The 24,250-nt window shown below is 41.2% G+C and overlaps 1 protein-coding gene across 1 annotated transcript in view; it reads left to right on the forward strand.

Annotated features, from left to right (window-relative positions):
* STAT1 (signal transducer and activator of transcription 1) overlaps positions 1-17,442 on the forward strand; it is a 37,985-nt gene extending 20,543 nt beyond the window's left edge. The window contains exons 11-24 of the mRNA XM_019554368.1: positions 1,305-1,364; positions 2,721-2,750; positions 2,836-2,929; positions 4,253-4,294; positions 5,626-5,709; positions 6,327-6,425; positions 6,998-7,133; positions 8,449-8,504; positions 10,186-10,280; positions 12,787-12,926; positions 14,167-14,352; positions 14,984-15,059; positions 15,875-15,977; positions 16,807-17,442. Coding sequence (XP_019409913.1) covers positions 1,305-1,364; positions 2,721-2,750; positions 2,836-2,929; positions 4,253-4,294; positions 5,626-5,709; positions 6,327-6,425; positions 6,998-7,133; positions 8,449-8,504; positions 10,186-10,280; positions 12,787-12,926; positions 14,167-14,352; positions 14,984-15,059; positions 15,875-15,977; positions 16,807-16,830 — 1,225 coding nt within the window. The 3' untranslated portion in view covers positions 16,831-17,442. The remainder of the gene's footprint in view (positions 1-1,304; positions 1,365-2,720; positions 2,751-2,835; positions 2,930-4,252; positions 4,295-5,625; positions 5,710-6,326; positions 6,426-6,997; positions 7,134-8,448; positions 8,505-10,185; positions 10,281-12,786; positions 12,927-14,166; positions 14,353-14,983; positions 15,060-15,874; positions 15,978-16,806) is intronic.
* The last annotated feature ends 6,808 nt before the right edge of the window (positions 17,443-24,250 follow it).

Here is a 24,250-nt window from a genome sequence, read left to right on the forward strand (position 1 = left end):
TCATTTGACCCCAGTATTCTTTCCTGCCATGGCAGGGGGTTGGACTAGATGATCTGCTCAGGTCCCTTCCGACCCTAGAAACTATGAAACTATATGTGGAGGAATTAACTTATATTAATACAAGTTTGCCATAAAGCCCAACATTGTAATCACCTGTTTGCACAAGTGCAATACATTAAGGAGCAAAAACCTTTCTCTTCCTCTGGTATAATTGTCATTTTATGTATTTTATATTTAATGAGTCTCTCTGATTGCATCTGAATGTATCTCCTCCTCCCCGCCCCCGCAGCTGCAAATCTCACCATTTCAAAGCTCCTTTTAGTTTGCTTTGGAGTTGGCTAATAATCCATGTGCTTACACTTTGTTTAGAATAAGTGTTTGCTTATGAACACATTTTTCTAGGGGGAATAATAGTTTCTGTCCTTCAATGACAGGTGACAGTGTTTCCCTTAGCTTAGCTTCAGAGTTCTTATCTGTTCTGTGGTCTTTGGCAATAAAGTCTTGTAAAGCCTTGTAAAATTCATACCCAGAAGCTGATGCCAAAGGGAACAGAGACTGGGGAAATATTCTTTATGAGGAGTCAAGGCATAGATCCCTTTCTGTGCCAGGCCCTCTGGTTTCACCTCACCTTGGGTTTCAGCATTAGGTAGATGGTGAAACTGCCAACATATAGTGCACTAGAATTGGATTCCAAGCTCCTGCTTGGCAGGTGGGGTTTGATTTGCAAACTACATATTAAGTAATTGCATATTATTTGTAGGGCTTTTAGAGTCTAGGGGCAGGCGCTTTGCTGTTCAAAGCAGAAAGCAAAAAAAAACAACCTAGAACCATATTTGAAGGCAACTTCTTGATGGACAGTATTCAGTCTTTCAGAATCACTTTCATGCTTCTGTTGAAGTTATTGGAAAAATTCTGTTGACTTCAAATGGAAGTGGTATTGCACTTGCACATGAAAAGTAATTTCAGGGGAGGAAAGCAAATCAAGTCAGAGATTGGTCACGTTTGGCTCATTGACGTCAAAAGGAAGCTGTAGATTAAAAAGCCTCTTTGGCTGGGCCTGCAGTGTACAGTATAATATCAAGTTTGGATACACAGGCTAGCTCTGAATGATCTGGAAGCAGCATGGCCACATTAATTTAGCCTAGGTTCACTTACAGTACATCTATACTGTTTCATTGAGAGTTGCCTTGGATATCTTTAGATAGCACTACATGCGAGATAAGTCTGTGTTCTTTTCATTATCAATGTAAAGAGAAGCTCTGATTTGCAATTACAGTCAATCATTTGTATTTATTTCTTTCCAGACTGCTGGTGAAACTACAGGAGCTGAATTATAATTTGAAAGTGAAAGTCTTATTTGATAAGTATGTTGCATATTTTTTCAGATCTTGCATATGTTTGTAGTCCCAATAGATGAAAGAAGAAATAGATATTCTTAACATGTACCCTCTGGTGCTCAGGAGGTTACCTGGGGTGAGGTAAGGGAAGCTGGGACCAGCAACTGTGCTGGCCCGAGTAGCCTTACCTGGGGGCCAGGGAAGCTTCAGCCATGTAGCTCCACATGTCCTGATTTTTTTCTGTGTAGGTTTTTTTTGACTCCAGGGCTCCAAAAACCCCCCCCAAAATAACCCCCCCCACTGCAAAGTAGCAGTGCAAGAAATGCCTGAATATCGCACAGCCACTCATTTGGATGCAACCATGGTGTTTTCCCCCTATACTTCTATTTCTCAACTTTAGGAAATGAGGCATTCTTTTTGGGAGAATATACAAGAATGAACTTTTAAGAAAAAACTTTTTGATTTATCTAGATGTGAAAAATTCCCCACATTTAACTTTTAGACCCATTTAACTGGACAAACCCTATTTGAAATAATTGAATACTTTGTCCAACTCTAAATATTCAGAAATCATACCCAAAAAATCAGGAAGTTGTGCAATCGCCTACCCTGGAAATCTTCAAGAGGAGACTGGATAGTCATCTTGCTGGGGTCACTTGACCCTAGTTGTCTTTCCTGCCTGGTGCAGGGGGCTGGATCTGATAATCTTCCGAGATCCCTTTTAGCCTTACAATCTATGAATCTTACAAACCATGATTTTTACAAATTTGAATTCTTACCCTCTTTCTAGCTGTTTACAAGGTGTTCAAGGCTTTCCTGCACAGTCACGAGGGCTAGAAATGAACTTAAAAGGAAAGCTGAGATTCATACATAATAACTTGACTCAGGAGGCCTAGGGTGTTAAGAAAAATACCAAACAGAATTCATAAAAATCACGAGTGATTTTGCATAGCTAAGACTTTGCAAAATCGATGCAAGTGAAATAGTAAGTTCTAACCTCATTTTCAAACACTTCACACTGCTTAGAATGCAAGTAACTCATTAGCTATCTGTATAGCCGTCCAGTAACATGGTTTACCAACAGCATGGTACAATGAATGGCTTTCTTTCATTATAAAGATATCTTAGAAAAACCTGTGCTTTAGTAAAGTATTTGGTGTAGTATGATATATTTTTAATTTGGCATTCATTTTGCTTAAACAAATGTGACACCTGATTATGTATTTTTTTGTTTCACAAAACTTTGGAAGAAAGACACATTAATGTTTTTCACAAAGTGTTTTCACAATTCAGTTATTGCTATCAGTTACAAGCATAAGGGGAAAGAAATGTGTGCATACATTTAATTTTTGAAACTTAATAGTTCTGAATCTCTTTTTGCAGAGATGTGAATGAGAAGAACACAGTGAAAGGGTATGTGACATCCACATATTTCTCTGTTTTTAATAGGGGTAACAGTTTAATGAGCAGTCTCATAATTCTTCTGCTCTTTTCGTAGATTCAGAAAATTTAACATTTTGGGAACAAATACAAAAGTAATGAACATGGAAGAATCTACCAATGGAAGTCTAGCAGCAGAATTCAGACATTTGGTAAGGGACACATTAATTCCCCACATCTCTTGGCATTTTAGCTGACCATAAGGGACCTTTTTACTCTGTTAAATCAGGCTGTCTAACTTCTAAGTGCCAGGGGTCCCCTAGACATGCACGATGCATGGGCACCACTCCCCTACCCCTACCCCACACACTCCCCTGCCCACACTGCGGCACTGCTGTTTTGGATGGGGGCAGAAAGCAGAAACCAGAAGAGGAAGCAATGTGGGGGAATGGAAGCTACATAGAAGCCTGGGGGCTGTGACTTAACTTCTGGTCCCAAGGTGCCAGTTAGACAGTTCTGTCCTAAGTCATTGTTTGTCACAGATCTTCCTTTAAGTACAGAAGTCACTGATTACATGCTTACTCATTGTTAATGCCTCCTGCTTAAATGGTATCAAATAGCCAGGTGAATTCTACATACGGAGTTTTCCCACCAGCTTTAATGAAATCAAGGTTGGTTCATAATCTTAGCAATGATTACTGGACTTGAAAGCTTTTACTCCCATATGGCCTAGAATAAGTGCTTCTAAGGAATTGTAGTAAGGTAGCAGTTTCTGGGATTAAAATGAGGAAACAAGGATTGTTGCAGTAATGGTTGGTCAGAATATGCGAGGCAGAGAAGAGCTTTTGAAATGGTTCCACAGAAAGCTTGGATTACAGAGGGCTCTTGGAGCACTAGCCAAGTCAACAGTTGAATTGTCTAGGGAAGGGGCTCTTACAGAGCACTTCAAACATCTAGCAGAGGAAATAACCGCATTGTTATACTGGTTTGAGAAGGCTGGTATCATCACATCTGGAGAGGAATCAAATTCTCATTTAACCTAATTAATTTTGGGATCCTTTCCCCCTGCATATCCAGGGCACTGACAGTGGTACAAAGTTTACTGATATTCTCCTTGACTAATTATCTTCCACACTAAAATTATAAGCCATTATTAAATAGATGGGATAAACTTAATAAATGACTGTTTTGCTTGCCTGTGGTCCCTTTAAGGAAGGACTCTTGCGCAGTCATAATAGCAAAACAGCATGGTACGGCATTTGTTCAGGCTGTACTTTTCTAAGCCAAATGCTTAATAAAGATATAGTCAGTAGTAAAACAGAATCAGTCTATGGTCTGATTGTCTGGCTTTCACAACTGGAAGCTAAGTGGGATCAGATGCTAATGCAGCAGATTCATAACCAGTTAAGTAGAACGGACTGTGCAAACAGTACTCATTTCATGTAAACATACATTCACTTGTTTTTATCTTCTGATTTGCAAGTCACTTTTTCAAATGCAGCTGTTATTTATTTGCAAATCTCTCTTGTCTGCAGCAATTAAAAGAACAAAAAAATGCAGGAAACAGAACTAATGAGGTAAGTAACACCAACTTTGTCTCTTTTGGTGTAATTTTGATATAACATAAAGATAGGGATTAAATGCCTGTTAATAGGCCAGACCATCCAGTCCCAGGGGGAAGCCTGCGAGGGAAGACTCGCAAGCTAGAAATTCACAGAAAGTGAACTGAAGGGCATGGGAGACTCCATACTGAGTGCCCTTTAGACCTTAGTAACCATAGTGGGACTTTCTGGAAATGTCAGAATTCCCCTGTGGCTGCTGAGTGTCAGCTGTGGAAAGGGAGTTTTCACTCTTTTGTCCACATGATCTCTAGAAGATGGAATTGTAGAGTAGAGCCAAGTTAAAGAACATCTTGCCAGAGCAGGTCACCTGTAAAAAAATGCACTGATTTTTAAAGTTTAGATCAGTGGTGCTCAACCTTTTTGCCCAGCAGGTCAGATGGGTCCAGTCCATCCACAGGCCTGATCCAGCTGATGGTCCTGATCCAGTGCCTAGGGTGGGCTCAGTGGGACCCTATTCAGTCATGCGGAGGGAGGTGGGGAGGTAGCAGCTCAGCCCTAACTGGGTCCTATGAGGGGAAGGGGGCTTGACACAGCCCCAACCCAGCCCATGAGAGGGTTGAGGAGGGGAGGAGGTGTGGCTCAGCCCCAACCCAACCACACAGGGAAGAGGTTGTGACTTGGTTCCAACCCACTGCAGGGCTTAGGGTTTGGGAATCTGGCAGCAGAGGAAGGTGGTAGCATTAATTGCCACTGCTCCCCTGCCTGCCCTCACCCAATATCCTTACCTGTAAGGAGCTCTGCAGGCCAGATGCCAAGGTTCTTCAGACCCCATTTGGCCTTCAGGCCAGAGGTTGAGCACTCTTGGTTTTGATTATATGACAAGAGCACCTTGTTTTACCATAGTACCCAAAACAACATGGACATTTCCCTGAGATATCCTGCTAGAACAGCCATAAACTGCCCCTTGCCCTCCATTTTCTGTGCATTTCTAAGCTAAAATGTCCTTTTAAGCCAGTGAGGGGGGAAGGCAATGTTTGTGGGAATAAGATGCATTTGTGTCAGGAAGCCATCCGAGAAGGACACAGTAACTCCTAATTCCCACCTAATGAAGCCTGTGTTAATTGCTAGAAGTGTTCATGTAAACATTTGGAAGACAAACTTAGAACTTTTATATTATTAGCAAATAAAGACTGAAACATTCTTTGGACTAACACCGACAGCAATTTCATAATTATCCAATATTAGGGAAATGAGAAAATTTACCAAATTGTTTTCTGTACAGTATCAAGTATGATAATGAGCATTGCTACAGAGCCTAGTAGCTTAATTAACCTTTTTTTTTAAAGGGGCCTCTCATTGTAACAGAAGAACTTCATTCCCTGAGCTTTGAGACTCAGCTATGTCAGCCTGGATTGGTAGTAGATCTAGAGGTATGGTTATCTGTTAGATGAGACTAAATCAGTTCTTAGTACCTCACTTGCACAGAGATTCCAAATAATGTTAAAGCAGTAAGTATTTTTTTCATGAGTTTGTTTTCTAGCTATATTGACAGTCTTTAGCAAGTTCACTGCTTAGAGCGATAGTACTTCACATTTTGGAGTCTTTCCAATCCTAGCATTGAAGACTGGATCTTAAAAACCCATTTGGACCAAATCAGCTCCACAGCATAGCATTAGAAGGTATCATGCAGCTGCCTTCTTTTGAGAACTGAAGGTTGCTTAGTTGCAGGGAATCTCCAAAGAAAGCCAAATGTCCTTCCTATAAATTTCAACCCAAGATGGAATGTTTTGGAAGGTTATATGCAAAAATAGGCAATAGCAAAGAAAACTTTTTGTAAATGTAGTTCTAGTAGTCTCCACCAGCACTTAACTACACTCCTTCATACTAGTCAGGTTTGAGGTGTTTTGTTTTTTCCTGATACTATGTTATTGTTTATGTTTTCCTGATACTACATTATTGTGTATGCTACTGTAGATGTTTACATTGTAACATATTCAAGAGTAGAGCTGTATGCCACATTATTTGAAAGAAGTGTCTCTGTTTTTAGACCGCATCCCTTCCTATTGTTGTGATTTCAAACGTGAGCCAGCTTCCAAGTGGATGGGCTTCTATTTTGTGGTACAACATGCTGACTAATGAAACCAAGGTACATATAAAGCACTTCTTTTTATTTAAGGGCCTAGATGTAAGAGAAAATTTGAAGATTCTTTGAATGACTGTATTAAGCCTATTGCATAATTTCAATGGTTGTCTTTTTGTGGAAATGTACAATATTTTATAGAATCGTATCTTACTCAGAGGTTCACTTATTTTCAGACCAGGGATTTTTGTATTGGTTTTTGACTTGTTACAAGGCAGAAAATTTTGCATGATCCTTTCTGTTGTCACATTTTCTACCTGTATTTTCAATTCTTTGTTTCTTTTCCTTCCTATATAAATTACCTATTCAGAAATAAAATCCACTCTACCCAAGTAACATTAGGGTTTTATTCTGTAATATTAAACCCATACCTTGCTCTTCCTTGGAGGAGATTTAATCATTGCAAACTGCTTTTCCTTGACTAGCAAAAACTATTTTTTATATATATATATAAGTTGTTTTATTTTCAAACTTCATATTCATTTATGCAGATTCAGTACCTTTTATAAGAAGGTACTGTCAGGGTAAATTGCATTTGTGTTAATACTCTGCATTTGTTTTGCCTTGTTTTGCCATAGACCTTGTCCTTCTTTCTGAATCCAGCTTGTGCAAGATGGTCTCAGCTTTCTGAAGTTCTGAGTTGGCAGTTTTCATCTGTAACAAAACGGGGACTTAACGCAGATCAGTTGAGCATGCTGGGGGAGAAACTACTTGGTATGGTCATCAGACAGTATTTCCTATTATTTATAAACTGTATGTTCTTTCCTCTTAGTTACATTAAGTAACTAGATTATTTCTTTCACTGTTGGAACTAGGTATTTCTTACTGCTGGGCAACAAATGGAATGAACTTGCACACTACTATGATATTAAGAAGTGCCCTTTTTCATGAAGAAAGTCCAGGTTTTTTTTAACAACTCAGAATCATGTTGGACGTTTAATTTTTAATTCTTTTTGCAGGTATCAGCCATAAATGCATTACAGTCAAACTTATCCACCCACCACTATTTTGTGGTAGACTTTAATAGCTAAACTAGTGGTTCTTATTCTTTTTAGGATCACAGCATCCCACCACTGCCACCTTTTTTGATTGTGGTAACACCCTAGCTGAGAATCAGTGTTGGTTGTGCCTGAGTTCAACTCAAAGCTTCTCAGCTGGCTTCTGCTGCCTCCAACTGAAATTGCCCATGCTTGCTGCACAGCCAGCCTGGGAAGGACTGTGCCATGTACACTTACTCCCCCTGGATTAGGGCACTCTAATCAGCCTAAAGCAGGCAGGAGTTGCCTCAGGATATGCCACCCCCTTACGCTCCTCCCAGGAACTTAAGTAGATGGGACAGTTCCACCCACACCTGTTTGTTTCCAGGAGGAACATAGGGGGTGCTGGACAAAGAAGGTCTACACAGCATAAAGCAGCTTTCTAACAAGTGTCCTTAACTGTTCACTTTCTGTATTTCCCCCTCACTTAAGCAATGAGAAGATTAGTCCAATTCCCTAATCCTTTTTCAGATGCTGTACTTAAAACTGGATGAATGCTTGTTTAATTAAATATTTATTTAATTAACAAGGTCTGTACCATAAAGATAAAGGATGACTTGGTTTTTATATATCGTTTGCAGAGGATAGGCAACCAGTAAGCAGAGTACCCTTGAGATCCCTTTGCCATAATTTAGAGTAATTTCTAAAAGACAGAAATTTTTTGAAACAAGGTTTACATGATTCTAATAAAGAATCATGTAGTTTATACCAAGCTTGGAAGTCAGGAGATCTGAGATTTGTGACTACGACGTGTTTTCTGTGTGACCAAGGATGCTACAGTGTTAGCGTTTTAGAGATTTAGGCCCAGTATTATTTGTGAGAAAACAGAAATAATGGGACAAATCCTTCTCTCTCTACTCATCAGATACTCAGCCAGATATTTAGAAATACATGTATTTCCATGTTTGCTTCACCTTCACTTAATCTTGAACTTAATTGTTACTTTTGAGTATCAACACTGTTGGGTAAAATCCATTTTCTATGTTGTTTAGGTCCAACAAGTGGAAGCTCCCTTGATGGCTACATTCCTTGGACCAAATTTTGCAAGGTAGGAAATGTGTTCACCAAGTTAACTAGTGAAGACAAAAACAGTTTCTTTGCTCATTTAAGAATTCCTTAGGGTGATAGTTTCTTTGAGTTGGGGTGCTAAGCAGGCTAATGCTTAGGTAACAGGGTAATATTTTAAGTTACAGTTGGCTCATAAGCCACATGAAGAGAAATTGCACTGCTAATCTGTGTACACCTTTTAAACAGACTGTATCTGTTTCCATAGGAGGTATCTAGAGCAGTGTTTCTCAACCTCTGTCTCACAAGACTATATGAAATAGTCATGAACAAACTTTAAAAATGGTTTCTCCTTTAAGGAAGAAAAATGCAGGAAACCATGGTTTTTCCCTTGCAGGCTGGCAGAGTTTCAGCTTGCCAGGGGCTGCATGAGCACCCCCCCTGCCCATGCTCCATACACACTCCCTTTCCCCCACACCCATCCCAGGGGGCACTGGGATCTGGGGGTGGGGGATAACAGGTTTGGAGTGAGGGGCACTGGGTTGGGATTGGCCAGTGTTTACAAATGGGTCTTGGTACAAAAGAGGTTGAGAACCACTGATCTACAGCACAGAATAGGCATTTTTGTACTTTTATATTACATTGAATGCGTGCATCATAGCCTGTTAATCTGCTGTTACTGGCTTTTATTCCAGCACTCTGTCAATCCTCACATGAGAAAGCTCAGTAGTTAAATGAGTGAAATTCTCCAGTTTACTTGTCATGAAAAGTGTTAAGTGGACAGGAACAGATTAGTGGTGCACACTACAAATTGCTTCCCAGACCTCGGGAGGGCCACAGCAGAGTAGTTGAGAGGATCCTAGTAGATTTGGGGCGGGACAAAAAAACAAACAAAAAAACAACAAGATCCTGGATTTCTTTCCCTGCCCTCTACAATCCCCAACCATCCAATTGCCACTGTATCTATAAAAGGTAAATAAGAGTTCTTTAAAATCCTTTCTGTACTTTAGGATTTAAACAAAGCACACTGACACTTAAACTGATAGTTGATTTCTGGTCCCCAAGAAGGAAGTAGGTAGAGGACAAAAAAAAAGCCCAGAGCATGATAAGAAGGTGCCCTAGCTGACTAGCTTGTCAGCACTGTCACCAGGGCTGGTTACTAACCCAAATTAAAGCAGACTTGTGGTCTAATCTGTTCCCCCTCCAGAAAGACTTGCTACCTGTGTGAAAAGCACCAGTGTTGAGTCAGTGATTGGCTGTGTTTTGATGGGGGCTGCATGAGGGGCACAACCAAGAACTTCTGTCATAACTCTGCAGTGAAGATTAACTGCAACATAGCTTCCTGTAGGGGTGGCAGGCTCAGGCACCATCTGGCCAGTTCAAACTATCTCCTGTTCCCATGCCATGCAGATCAGCTTTAGATAGCACTATTGCATGCTCCTCATCCCCAGCAGCATCTCTCCTCCTACCATACAGGGAAGCTTGAGGTATTTGGAATGAGGGGAAAGGAAGAGAAGGAAACAGAAAAAAAGCAAGAGCAGTGAGAAAAAAAAAAGATAAACGAATTGTAAAGTGTGTAAAGAGAACAAATGTGTTAAGGTGGGGGAAGAACAGAAAGGAAAAATGTGGAAGGAGAGAGGTAGTAGGAACTGCATCAGGATGTGGGCATGAAGATTGCAGCTCAGTCAATTCTGGTTATAAGTTATTTGGGTCTTGTATTTCAGGAAAATATAAGTGATAAAAATTTTCCCTTCTGGTTGTGGATTGAGGGAATCCTTGAACTTATTAAGAAGCACCTTCTCTGCCTCTGGAACGATGGGTAAGAATCTGAAATGGAGTTAATGAAAATTGTTAGGTGATGTCACAAACCTATGGACACATTTATGCTCAAAATAAGTGGGACTCAAACTGGGCAAGTGGGCTAGTTCTCAAACCCACTCAGGAGACAGATGGACCCTTTGCATGTTAGCTGAAGCAGAGTTACATGAAAATTCAGTGACTGAATGCATTTTATTGCCTCCAGTGGCAAAGGACAGAATAATTTCACATCAAGTAAAATAGCATTATCTGTTCAGTTCTTTGCACTGTGAACTTTTATCACAGCCAGAAACAGAACTGTTTGCTTACACAAGCTGGAGGGGATCTCTTACAACAGAGGTTGTCAACTCTTTTTAATAAGTGTACCCCCGGTGGCCAGGTGTGCAACAGGGTGGATGGGGTGGCATGCGGTTAGATGCAGAGTGGCGGCAGCGTGGGTTGGTGGGTGGCCATGGCAGCTGCAGCCATGTGCAAACTCTCCCCCACCGCCAACCAGCCGCATATCCCCAGTTGATAACCCTTGTCTTGCATCATTTCCCTGCATCTGAAAATTTTGCATTTATGGGCTACCTGTAGGTAGCAGCAGCTGAATTTATTGATATTCTGAGAATTCAGTGACATGGAGTCCAACCCCAAAGACTAATCTTCACCGATTAAATGATTAAAATATTAAGTAATAAAGCTCTTTTTCAAGCTCTTTTTAATAAAGCTGAAAACCAGTTCCATTCTCCTTTTTATACTGGTTTAGTAAACCTTGGATTCCACTGGTGCTAATGTCACATATGTAGTCATTTCAATAATAAAAAATGCCCACTGCCTGAAGCAAGCTAAAATGAGGTCTTAATCCTGTACTTCCACTGACAGTTCAAAGTCAGCCTTATTTTTAGAGTCTTGCAAACAGCTCATAGTTTTATTTTGGGATCTTCATGATCTAAAATAGTAAAGTAGGAACATTTTGAAACTGTCCTTGCTTTCACTAGTTATTTATTGATTGTGCCAAAAAATGTTCTTCCCACGTTAGATAGTTATTTTGGGGTGGCACCTTTTTGCAAGGGAATACTGCTTTACAGATCTAATAAGCAAGAGTCAGGAACTTCATGGATCTGAACTTTGATTGAATAGAATGCTTAAGCACATAAGTAACAGTATTTTCCATGCATTTCAAAATAGGTCAATACTTCAGTACCTCGTTGAATAAGGCCCAGAATTTACAGGAACAGAGTCAAGTTTTACATGTTCTCATCTCTGTTTTCTGTCTAATACTATACACAGCTCTGGCAGCTTCCCTCAGAATTACCCATTCAAACGCTCACACTGAACATGGCTGACATCTCAACTCTGCTCTGCTACAGATATTCAGACTGATGATCCACATCCACTAATGGGTCCAGATTTTCTTAGCTGTTCAGTTCCTACTTAGCTATAATAATAGGAACTGCTAGATGCAGAGGGGGTTTTTTTTGGGGGGGTTGTTTTTGATTTTTTAAGATTTAGCCATATGGCTCAGCTCCCTCACCGCCCCCCCCAAAAGTGAAAATATAAAATTAAGTACATTGGATAAAGTCTTTGCCCCTTTAAAATTCATAAAATGTTGCTGCTGACTTGAGTTTTTATCTTTTGAACGTGGAGTTCTATTTCAGTACAATTATAAAGAAAAGCAGTTTGTAGATATCTGGCTCTTAAACAGCATTTTATGTCCTCCCAGTCCTCCGTTTCCATCTCTGCTCAGCTCTTTAAGTACAATGCAAATTAAAGGACCTTTGTTTCCATTTAACCTGAGCACAGTCTGGTAACAAAAGGTTTACAAGAAAAGAAATATAGGTTTGGAACACAAGCCACAGGGTTTAAAAATCTTTACTAGCATTTTTAGGAAACCCAATAACAAAGTTTCTTAAGGAATGAGATAGTAACCACTTGGACTGATGAGAAGGTATAAATTAGATTGCCAAACATTAAATGTTTTTTTTTAAGCTGATTAATTCTAATTGCATGTGCATAGCACCTATAATCAATATAGTAAGACCTGAAATAGCTTTTTTCAGAGATCAAGTTGAAAGTTGCCAAACAAGTGATTGAACGTTGTAATCAGAGATACCTTTGTCAGAGTAACCAAGAGCATCCAAAATAGCTGTATATTTACAGACAAGAAGTATTTTTGCTAGATTCTAACTTTCTTTAGATGGGTATTTGTATGAAGAAAGAGAAAGGGCTCAGAGTAATTTTGACCTCCTACTTGAATAAAAAGCTTATTTTGGGAGAGGTTGTATTTCACTGTTTTGGAAAGGTCTTTAGCACTTTCATTTTTGATCTGCTGGAAGAACATGGGCAATGTGTTTTCCAGCACCACAAAAATTGTTTCCTACAGTTTTATATTGTTGGTCTTGTTAAAGAACTGCATAACAAGCTATTAATAAACCAGTTGGACAGATTCCACTCTTAGTTATGAGATATACTTCAAAATTCTTCATTTCCATGTTTTTATAATGTTTTTCTTTTCAATACCACAGCTGCATCATGGGCTTTATCAGTAAGGAAAGGGAGCGTGCACTGTTAAAGGACCAGAGGCCAGGGACATTTTTACTGAGATTTAGTGAAAGTAGCAGAGAAGGAGCTATCACTTTTACATGGGTAGAAGGATCCCCAAATGGTGAGTACAGAGATTGATTTTGGTTTTACAATGTAGGTAACAAATTCAAGTTAAAAATTTTTAAGTCTTGTGCCTTCTTCACATAGGCAGACCCTGACAGCACATAAGATCCATCACCTGGCCATGCAGATTGCAAGTTCCTATAATAAGCCATAGCTAATGCATGCTGAACATGCCTTAACCAGAATAGCTGATATACCTACCCCAAAGTCCACTGCTTTCATACGTCAGCAGGGACTTACAGCTTCTCCAATACTATCCTCATCCCACTACACACTGCTTTCTTCCCAACATGCACATTGGACCTCCCTCCAGACTCTTGGACTGGCTTACCTCCGATTTTATCTTCTGCTGAACATTCCATCTTTATCCATAGAAAATCTGTAGCCTCTTCTCCCAGGGTCCTATTTCCTATCCCCCACCATATTCTTTTTTCCTCAGGCTGACCACCTAATTTTCCACGCTTCACTAGCAACCCTCAATACCTGTCTTCTAGCAGAGTGAAGAAAAAGATGCTATGCAGCTCAGCCCAGCAGCCTGCCTAACCAAACTCTGAATCTCCTCCTCACTCACAAATCCACCAACCAAGGAGGGAGCCCAGACAAGTCAGGATCTTCATTAAATACAAAAAGAAGTTTCTCTGTATCCTCCTGTATACTGTAGGATAGTTCAGGCCCTTCAGGTAGGAAGCAAGAGTTACAGCTCTTGACTGAGGCCAACAACTATAAACAGCTGGTAGAAAAATGTGCTAAGTGTTCCTGCCCCAGCACCTTCCCCTCCTCAGCTTAGCCAGCCAGAACTTTAAACTTCCCAGTGGGTCCCCTCCTTAACAACACTTGGGAGTGTTTGGGTCAAATAATGAAGTACGTTAAGTGATGTGAATGGCATGTTATCAGAAAAGGCAGAGAAGAGCCACCCCTGTGGTGAATTTCAGTGCAGTTTAATTAATCAGTGTGATTGATTACAATCCCTTTCCAGGGCTGAAGATAAGTTAACACAAGCTGGGACTAACATGTGGAAGGAAGTTTATTACTTACATTTTTGTTTTATTCTTTCCTTCCTAAAGCTCTACTTGCTTGGAAAACAAAAAATTGCAAATCTGGCAAATCAGTTTAATTCCAAAAGGCTCTTCCTTCAGTTGAGGTTCTCCAAATATGCAAGCTTAGCTGTGCCTTTTCTTTGCATCTTACGTTATATTTTTGGAACATCTGTAGAATCCACCTTCTTCCTTTTTCTCTAGAACCTCAGTTCCATTCAGTAGAACCTTATACCAAGAAGGAGCTCTCAGCTGTTACATTTCCTGATATAATTCGGAATTACAAAGTGATGGCAGCTGAAAACATTCCTGAAAATCCACTGAGATTTCTCTACCCAAATATTCCCAAAGACAACGCCTTTGGGAAATACTACTCCAGACCCAAGGAGAGTAAGTGATATCAATTTCTTGTTTTCATTAGAATCCTGAAGTATTGACACATTTGTCATTGAAGCACTGGTGTATCAGATAAGTTCTGCCATGCAGTTAAATGATTGAACTTTACCTTTGGAGTTTTAAACCAGACCTGGTTTAAAAGGCCCTGTCTATTAACATAAAATCCAATAAATTGATATGGGCAATTGTTGGCTTCAGGTCATGCAACTGTCTGTGACTCAGTAATATTTTGCCATGATCCTGTAATTATAAGCTGTGGACTGCAGTTAGCCTCAGACATATGAAGCTGGCACTTGTATGGAGCTGCTGCGACTTCAGTAGCTGCTCAGAGGAAGTCATAGTGGGCTGAAAGAATCAGGGCCATGCTTTTTTGTCTTGTCCTTACTGTTTGCTGACTTGGGTGCTGTCAGATGCACAATGAAAGCCAACTGGAAACGCAGAGAAAGTCTGTCTCCTTATCTTTTAGTTCTGGCACTTGTAATCATTATTAATAGTGACTGAAAAAAATAATATTTGGGTTTTTTTGTTCTAGTTCTTTAATTCATAATGTTCTTTCATGATGTGAAAAACCTGCGAAAGTGAGATTTTTATTTGTTTGGGTTTTTTTTGTTTGTTTGTTTTTTAGCTTCAGAGCCTATGGATTTGGATGGCCCCAGAGGACATGGATACATAAAGACTGAATTAATTTCTGTTTCCGAAGTGTAAGTTAACATAGAAGCATTGGATTTCCAAAAAACTGATTGCATTTTCCACAGTCGATCAGTATATTTTAAGTGTTAAGAAATGCATATGAATTGCTCTCACCCCCTCCACACAGTTTTCTAAGCCCAACAGATAGAAAAACACCAAATTTTGTCCATGTACAATTAAGAAGGCAACTATATAGTAGCCAACAGTGTGGAAGCCTTTGCAGTATATTTACGGTCGCTTCCGTATTTGAATGTATGTGAAAATTAACTACTCAGGTCATATCTTGACTTTAGAAGATAATGGTGTACTAGTACTGGCTGTAAAGCACCACTTGTTTTGCAGAGTAAAACATGCTGTCTCAGCGTGCAGTTAAGTGCTGGCAGCTGGGCATTCTTAGTAGAAGGACCTCATTTGGGAAAAATTCTTGCTCTAATAGTCAGTCATTGTCTAGAGATCCAAAAGTGCAAGTGTCAATACTTACCTGAAGACTTTATAGTACTGTGCACAGGCATGTGCACTAATTCTGTGCTAGTAGAATCTATTGCAGAAGTTTGGCAATCTACAGCTCACCTGTGTAGTGAGTATAACTGCAGTAACGGCCAAGTGAGGTCTTCATAATTTTACTGGATGACCCATTCCTGTAATACCTACATGTTTTTTAAAATGAACGAGAGACCCCTTTATACAAGGGGCATCATGCTTAGAAATGAAATTCGGGTAAATAGAAGAGTTTGACATGGGAAATGATAGTTTATTGGTGCTGCTAATTGATTAGAATTAATGTTAACCCAGTGAAAGTTTGTCACTTCTCTTCTTTCTATTCTAGTCACCCTTCCCGACTCCAGACAACAGAAAACCTGTTACCCATGTCTCCGGAGGAATTTGATGAGGTCTCCCGAATTGTGAGCCCTGCAGAAATTGACACTGTGGTGCGTATTATGACAACAAATTCTAAGGCCTGGAATATCATTTGCCTTTTAAAAGGCTTTTTCTTATCATCATAGTATTTAATATTTTTTAAATGTTCTGAATATAAACTGCTCTCCCAGAATGAGTTGCCCCTTAAGAGGAAATTGGGGATATCCAATTGCCTTTACTTTCAATCTAGGCTTACTTGTTCCTTTTTAAACACAGTATATGGATTTTGAGTTCCAAGTAAAAAGCTGTGTTCACAGTACTTGATATCCAAATATAAGACATCAGGTTTCATGGAGGTCTAGAATTATGTTCCCTTTTTTGTGCATTTTACTTTACGTAAAGCCAAATAAATAGAGTATATGGGTAGATCATGGAAAAGAAAATTTCCATGCCAATTAATAGACCAGGACTTATAGTTCTTCTCTTCAGGCAGATAATATGCAACTAAACTGGCACAGCTTTCTTGATCTTGTGGTAGGTACGTCTGATGCTGAGAGATCTGAATCTCCTCTTTGCAAACTGAAATGGGCATATTCTTTTTGTTAGTTGAGGATGTAATTGTTGGGTATTAGGAAGGTTTATTTCAAAGCATGATCCCGACTCTCCTCTCAACCTCTTATTTTTAATGTTACCCAAGAATTCTGATACCAGAATCCAATGCTGAATTAAAAAATAGCAGCCATGGTATTCCCAATACCATGTCACTCTATGAAAATATAAGTGCTTAGCCCTTCAATGCCTATACCTTTCTAACATGCTATAAAACTGCTTCTTTCCCAAGCTTTTTGTGACTGATTTTAAGTTGCTTACTCAGACTAAGTTGCTTCTCTTTCTTTACAGATGTGTTCAGCATATTCAGCTTAGAAGTTATGGGCCTCTCTACTGCATTATTTGCACAATATCTCAAGTAGCTTGCATACTTGCTACGCAGTCAGAAGAGAGATCCATCCAGGCCCTGTGTTCCTTCACAAGATTTACCCACCTTGCCCAGGATTGTGTGGTACAGTAGACTGGAGATTCAGTAGCAATTTCAGAACAGTTTAGAAAATGAGGTTTTTAATTAATTCAGTATAACAGTGACTAAAAGCCAAATAGTCCTGATGTTGCACATTCTGATACAACATTCACTTTATTTCGCATGTTGAATATTCAGTGTATTAAGTATCTATAATGTGAAACTCCCTCAAGGCAGAAGCAGGCATTCTTACATCTGGGTAGGGGACAGTTAGGCTTTTGTCACCTGGGAAAACAGTTAAGGATTGTAGGAGACATAAGTTGTTTTTTGTTTTGTTTTTTGGTTTTTTTTCTATATTAATCCTAAGAAAAAGTTAAATTTCGCAATGAAATTGTCTTTAGGTCTCAAATTCTCATTTCATAGAGGGAGTCAGTTCTTGCATATGAAATAAAGTGAATATTGTATCTGATGGCCACCTATAAGTTTATCAAGGGTGACCACCAGTACCTGGGGGAACGTTTGTTCACCAGAGCACCCCAAGGGATGACAAGGTCAAATGGTCATAAACTACTGCAAGACCGTTTCAGGCTGGACATAAGGAAGAATTTCTTTACTGTCCGAGCCCCCAAGGTCTGAAACAGCCTGCCTTCGGAGGTGGTTCAAGCAGCTACATTGAACACCTTCAAGAGCAAATTGGATGCTTATCTTGCTGGGATCCTATGACCCCAGCTGACTTCCTGTCCTTTGGGTAGGGGGCTGAACTCAATGAACTTCTAAGGTCCCTCCCACCCCTAATGTCTATGAAATACCACAACCAATGTTAAGGCACCTGTTGACCACAACTCATATTTCTGCCTTGTAACAAACCATTGTATTTCTGGGCACTATCAAAATATACACAATTTCTGCAAGAAACTTCAAGGGATCTTCCTTACTACAAGCAGCATTCTCCTACCACTCTCACTGCAGTCCTACTTGCAATGATTCCCCTTCCCATTAATAGGCTTAAGCTCTTGCTGTACAGATACCAGGAAATACCCCTTCCCCATCTGGAGCTGGCTGTAGGGTAGCTGCTGTTAAAATTACCAGCCATAGTCAGGTAACCAGGAGATATTATGTGGAGTAGAATTTTAATTTTAAGCCAAAACAATGTCTTTCATTTTTATCTACCTGCTACCTCATCCTTACAACAGAAGAAAAATCTAAGCCTGCTGGAGGCAGAGATTTTTACCCTGGAACATTGATTTGGGGATTGTAAAGGCCTCCAGAAATGCAAAACCGTGTGCTGACACGTGGCAGCTTGTTCTCCTAGGAACAGTCCAGGCAATCTACAGTTGTTTTTATAATTAGCACTGCAATTTTACTTACTCCACCCAGCATTATTTAAGTCAATGTAAGTTTTCTCACTGACTTGAACAGGAGCTAGAGCAGCCTCTTCAGACCATAACAGCCTTGTTTTTCTCCTCAAAATGGCAAACAAAACCATTCTTCATGTGAAGCCATTAGTGAAAATCTATCTGCTATCTTTGAAAAATAAAACCAGAATCTATCTTTAGCTCATGCGGGCATTGAACTGTAAACAATATGAGCCCTATGAGATCAGTAACACCAGACTAAACTTCTCACTCTTGAGAATCTTGTCCTTTGTGTCCTACTGCTTTGTTCTGATCTTTATCCCTAATTTAATTTAATTGGGAGGAATGCTTTTTTTTCCCCCTGTATGTGCATTTAATTAATGTGCCAGAACATGGTAATACTTTAAAATCTCATTACTGACTGTCATCTCTGCATTACAGGCACACTTATGAATGAGGGTTAGGATAAAGGAAGCTATTACAGTTCAATTTGTATGAAGCAATCTCTTAAGGCTACACAAACCTGACCGTTTCATGGGTGCGGCAATCCTGTACTAGAGGAGGAACAGATTTGTTCATTTAGTGATAATTTGTGATAATTAAGTGGTCAATTAAGATGCATTCTTGCCTAATGAGGACACTATTTTCTCTGTGTTCTAATTAGCAGTGGGGATAAACACAGCTCATGAGCTGAATGATACTCATTCTGCCTGAGCTGTTCAAATGCAACAGCAGTGCTTTAGCCACTGCTGAGCCTACAATGGTCTGTGCTGTAGGTGCCTTCAAGTTTCCCATTTTGCTACTTGACTTATAGTCGTTAGCGGACCTACATATCCACCACTCAAAAGTACATTTAGCACACAGCTGCAGCTCGAAACTGCTTCCTGAAAAGGTGGGTTCTGTGCTGTACAGTGACCAGTAAAGACCAGCAGCTGCATGCAAGAAGCAAGTGCTGTATTTGAAAACTGGTAGAAAGCTCTGGTAGATGCTTAGCATTTGCTTCCGCAGAAAACAAACAGGACCAGGTAGCCTCATGCGAGTATATTGTACTTTTGAGGTTATTGGCCACACATGCAGAATACTACAACAGGGAAATTTTATTAGTGGAGCCTAGTGTCCACTTATTGTAACACCATAGCAATCAGTGTTTGTTTCCGTGAACTGTCTTGTCATATTGATCTGTATAGAGTGCTTTTTACAGTATTTTAACTCCTGAATTTGAATTCTATGTCATTTTCCTCATGATGTTGAAAAGAATAGCTCTAATTCATCTTTGAATGGACAATGTTTACACAAAAAGCATTTTAGTGGGATTACAGAAACTTTGCTCTAGTTAAAAAAAACCAACAAAACTGAATGGAACTGTCAGTTGATCACCAGGGATCCTAGTCGCCCATGCAATCTTTAAATTTTTTTTATTGGAGACTTAGCATTTGTCCATGGCAATCCCCCCCGAACGCTGATTGGCCAAGAGGGCTGCTGTTCCTGTGGCTCCCACCCCTCACTGCTGACTGGCAACAAGGAGTGGGGCTGCTCAACAGGCAGCCCTCTCAGCCAACCAGCAGCAGATGGAGGAGAGGGCTACCACCACCTTAGCTTCTTTCTGGGGAGCCAGTATGCTATTTTCAATAAGACTTTTCCCATTAATTCTAAAGGTTCTCTGTAACAACACAAATTCTGCATTTTTCTGCAGCAAACATTTCTAGGATCCCTGCTGACTACTAATATTTTTGGTGTGGTGTGGCTTTTTCTAGTGAATTAAATCTTTCACTGACACTTTCGTGTCAGGAGGACGATATGAGATTGAAATAAATCTTTGATGTAATATCTGTATTGGACTATGTAGAAACTTAACTGCACAAAAGGATTTACAAGTAGTTGATAAAGAATGGATGTGGGGAGCATCATTACAGTTTTTAGTGAATCTCTTAACTTATTGTAAATCAAAGCACCCATACTTCCTTATTCGGTTATTTTACAGAATGAAAATTTTAGGATACCGGTACAGAGAACTGCCTCTTAGAATAGTTACGGGATGCCTAATTTGCATTACTTCAGGAAGTTATGGAGACTTGACTGTAAACGCACCTTTGTTGTCTACTTTTGGTATCTGGTGAGAAAATAGCCATTGCTATGTGGTTTTCAGTAGCTGTACAGAGCTAACAATATGTTCTGCTACTGTATAGTCAGAACAGCTTCAGGAATCTTTATTTCTCTGTGCCAGCCAGTGTCCCTGAAGGACAAATATTGGAGACTTCCAACCAGAGGTGTAACTATTTGACACCCTAGGTAGGTCCTGAGAGCTGAGCAGGGGCAGAGGGGTTTGCAGTTGGGAGCAAGAGTCATCAGAAACTCAGAGTCCAACTGCTTCCTGTGGCTGTGTGATTGGGCTATGCCCACGGTTGCTGCTCCCTCCCCTCTCCCCACGCCTGCTTCTTCTCCTTGGTATGCTACTGTTTCCCATACTGAATTTTAGACACTGTTGCCATCTACTCTGGAGAGTCTTATTCTTCAGCACCAAGGCCTTGACAAAGCCAGCAAGCATAGCAGCTCATGACGGTAGCGCATTGTGGAAACCTCCATCTTAAGCCATTTCAGTGCCCGTGTGTAAGGTGATGTGATGCCGTACTTTAATTCTAATACCAATCCAGCAAAGGCTGTCATGCAGCTGTCAAGTCCCTAGTCCTTTTAAAGCCCTTAAAACATGTTTTATTTTGAAAGCAAAGCAATGCCTCCCCAGACATTCCCATGGGAATGTCTAAACTGTAGACAGTTTTTTCCTTCAGAAAGAGGTAGCACAAGCGATAGGTAAAATATACAATTTTACCTGCCCCCGTCCGAAAATTTTTTTACCATGAATCTCATGCCAATGCTGCATTTTTCTGGCATCTATACTAAATCTGCTTTACATGAAACAATCCCCTGACATAACTGTGACATGTTTCTTCTGCCTACTAGTCATTTATAACTCAACTGATCAGGAAAGACATTTTTGTTTTTAGTATTTGGTCTGGTAGACAGTTGGGGACCCTTATTTAGTGGAGCTCTAATAGGCAGCATGCTCCTGAATTTCCTCAGTTCCAAATGGGTTTCTGATGGTCTTAAGCAGTTGACAATTTCTCTCTTAAAAATTTAAAGTTTATACAAGGCATTAACAGAAAGGAAGTACTCTTTCAAAATCAGGAATGCAACCATGTGTAGGCACTGATCTTCTCTAGACTACTACTGAGCTTTGAAGCGAATAAAAATCCTTGTGAAAATACTTCAGGGAGGGGTAAGAATCTAGAAAGCAAGTGCCAGTCCCAAAGGAGAATTTTCTTGGAGTGCTTTAGAAGCAGAACTAGTGCTACAATTTCAATGTGAGCAGTGAAGCAGCAAAATGCTTGACAGGTCCCTTTGCTGTTAGGGTAGTGAGCAACAGGTGGTCAGTAAGGGTCTGCCACACTCGAGGCAGCTGCTGGCTGATTTCACTTGCAGATCATGGGGCCAGCAGCCATTTCACAGGCCATGTGCAGCAGGTCCCCCCCATGCCTCTGGCTGAGAGGCCGGGGGCCCTAGTGGTCCCATCCCTTGTCCCAGGGGCTGCCCATCGTGGCCCCACCCCTTCACTGCTGATTAGGTATAAAGACTGCCTGCCATATAGCCCTCCCCCTCACTGCTGATTGGACAGACACAGCACTTGCAGCCAATCAGGGGCAGGGGCAGGCCACAGCAGCCCTGAGGACTGCTGGCTCCCCAGAGGAATCTAGTGTTTTGTTGGTTTTTTCATTTTTTCAGGATTGGAGGCAAGAGTGTTTTGTGGACTGAGCAGGTTAAATGGGGAGCAATAATGGGTCCTTTTTCAGGACAGAGGGAGGTCAAAAGGGGTGTCCTGCCAGGATCTGTGTTGGGTCCAGTTTTATTGAACTTTTTCATTAATGCCCTGAAACTCATTGAGTGCACAGCGAAATCTGAGTCTGCAAATGATATCAAATCCCAAACTGTCACAAACAGGAGCTGCAGAGAGATCCTACCACTGTAAGTGAATAGGCAAAAAATGGCAGATAAACTACATATGTCAACAAGTGGAAGGTAACGCACTGAAGAAAAGCAACTCCAGCTATACATACACAGCACTAGGTTCTGAACTAGCTGTTACAACTCCAGGAAGAGACCTTGAAGTCATTGTAGATAGTTTTCTGAAAACATCAGCTTAATATGCAGGAGTGGCGCCCCCCGCCCCCCCAAAAAGCAAATAAAATGTTGGGCATCATTAGAAGAATTGAAAGCAAAACTGAGAACGTCAGCATGCCCTATACAAATCCATGGTGCTCACACATCTTGAATGGTGCATGCAGTCCTGGTCTCCAACATTCAAAAAAGGAAGTAGTAGAACTGGAAAAGGTACCAAAGAGCTACCAGGATAATCAAGATATGAGGCAGTTGCTTTACCAGGAGAGACTGAAAAGGTGAGGGCTCTTCCTGTTTGGAAAGGAGGAGGCTAAGAGGGGAGCAGGTGGAAATCTATAAATTTGTGAATTAAGGGTGACTCGAGAACTGCTATTCACCGAGTCCCAGAATACTAGAACAGCCGCCGCCCCCCTCCCCCTGAAATTAGGAGACAGGTTTGAAATCAACGAGCAAGAACCCTTTTTTTAGGCAGTGCATAGCTAACTTGTGGAATTCATTGCCATGGGAGGTGGTGGAGGCAGATAGGACGCCCAAGTTAAAAAAGGGACTAGACAAATTTGTGAATCAAGGGTGACTCAAGCATAGCATCGAGAGGGTCCAGAGGAGGCCACTCACGTGATCAGGAGGCAGCAGGGTAGGCCCTACAAGGAGAGGCTACGGGACCTGAACCTGTTCAGCCTCCGCAAGAGAAGGCTGAGAGGAGATCTGGTGGCCATCTACAAACTGGCCAAGGGGGACCAACAGGCTATGGGAGAGTCCCTGTTGCTCCGAGCACTACTGGGAGTAACAAGGAATAACAGCCATAAGCTGACAGAGAGTAGGTTCAGGCTAGACATCAGGAGGCGCTACTTCAGGTAGGGCGGCTAGGAGCTGGAACCAACTTCCTAGGGAAGTAGTGCTCACCCCCACCCTGGGGATCTTCAAAAGGAGGCTAGACAATCACCTTGCTGGGGCTGTTTGACCCCAGTATCCTTTCCTGCCTGATGGGCAGGGGATCGGACTTGATGATCTGCTCAGGTCCCTTCCGACCCTACTAACTATGAAACTGAAATTTGTGGTGGATAGATCTATTAATAGCTGTTGAACAGAACAGTTGGAATTGTTTCTTCTAGTATAGCAGTTCCCAAACTGTGGGATCCCAAATAGGACTGCAGAAACAGCAAAGAGTCATGACAAGTAAAATCACTTTAATCCAGGAGCAGGCAAAATACAGCCTGCCAGGCAATTTTATCCAAACTGTGGTTGGATAATTGTACCCCATACAGCCCGTGTGCCTTGCTCCCATGGTTGCCTCATGCACAGAAAGGCCTGGCTCAGCAGCATGCAGCTTCCAGGTGGGGCTGCTGTTGCCACTGGGGGACCTGCTTGGCTTTCCCCAGCATCCCACTTGCTCCAGGCACCAGCTAGGGAAATAGCAGGAACAAGGGAGTCACAGCTGAGCAGGAGCGCGAAGCCTGCGCCCAGGTGGGTGGCAGAAGCATAGAGCTTGGGTGGGTGGGTGTGAGGGAGGGAGTGAGGATAGCAGCAGGCAAGGGGCGCTTGTGGCATTCATGGTCCACACAAGTGCTGCCACCCAATGGTACATGGCTCTGGCCAGTTCCACAAGTGGGGGCAAGAAGTGCAGCCTGCCTGGCTCACCTCTATCGTGCAAGGATCCCCACAGTGTGCGTGCAAATCCAGGTACTTGCGCGCCACCATGGGAAGCCCCACGTGATGGAGCCAGCTGCCTTGCTCGCCCCCTGCCATGCAGGTCCCAGGACTCTGCCGCCACAAGTGGAGGGGAGCCCTGCCCCCCACACTTTTG

Source organism: Crocodylus porosus, unplaced genomic scaffold (genome assembly GCF_001723895.1).
Source record: "Crocodylus porosus isolate Cpor-Errol unplaced genomic scaffold, CroPor_comp1, whole genome shotgun sequence".
Classification (NCBI taxonomy): domain Eukaryota; kingdom Metazoa; phylum Chordata; order Crocodylia; family Crocodylidae; genus Crocodylus; species Crocodylus porosus.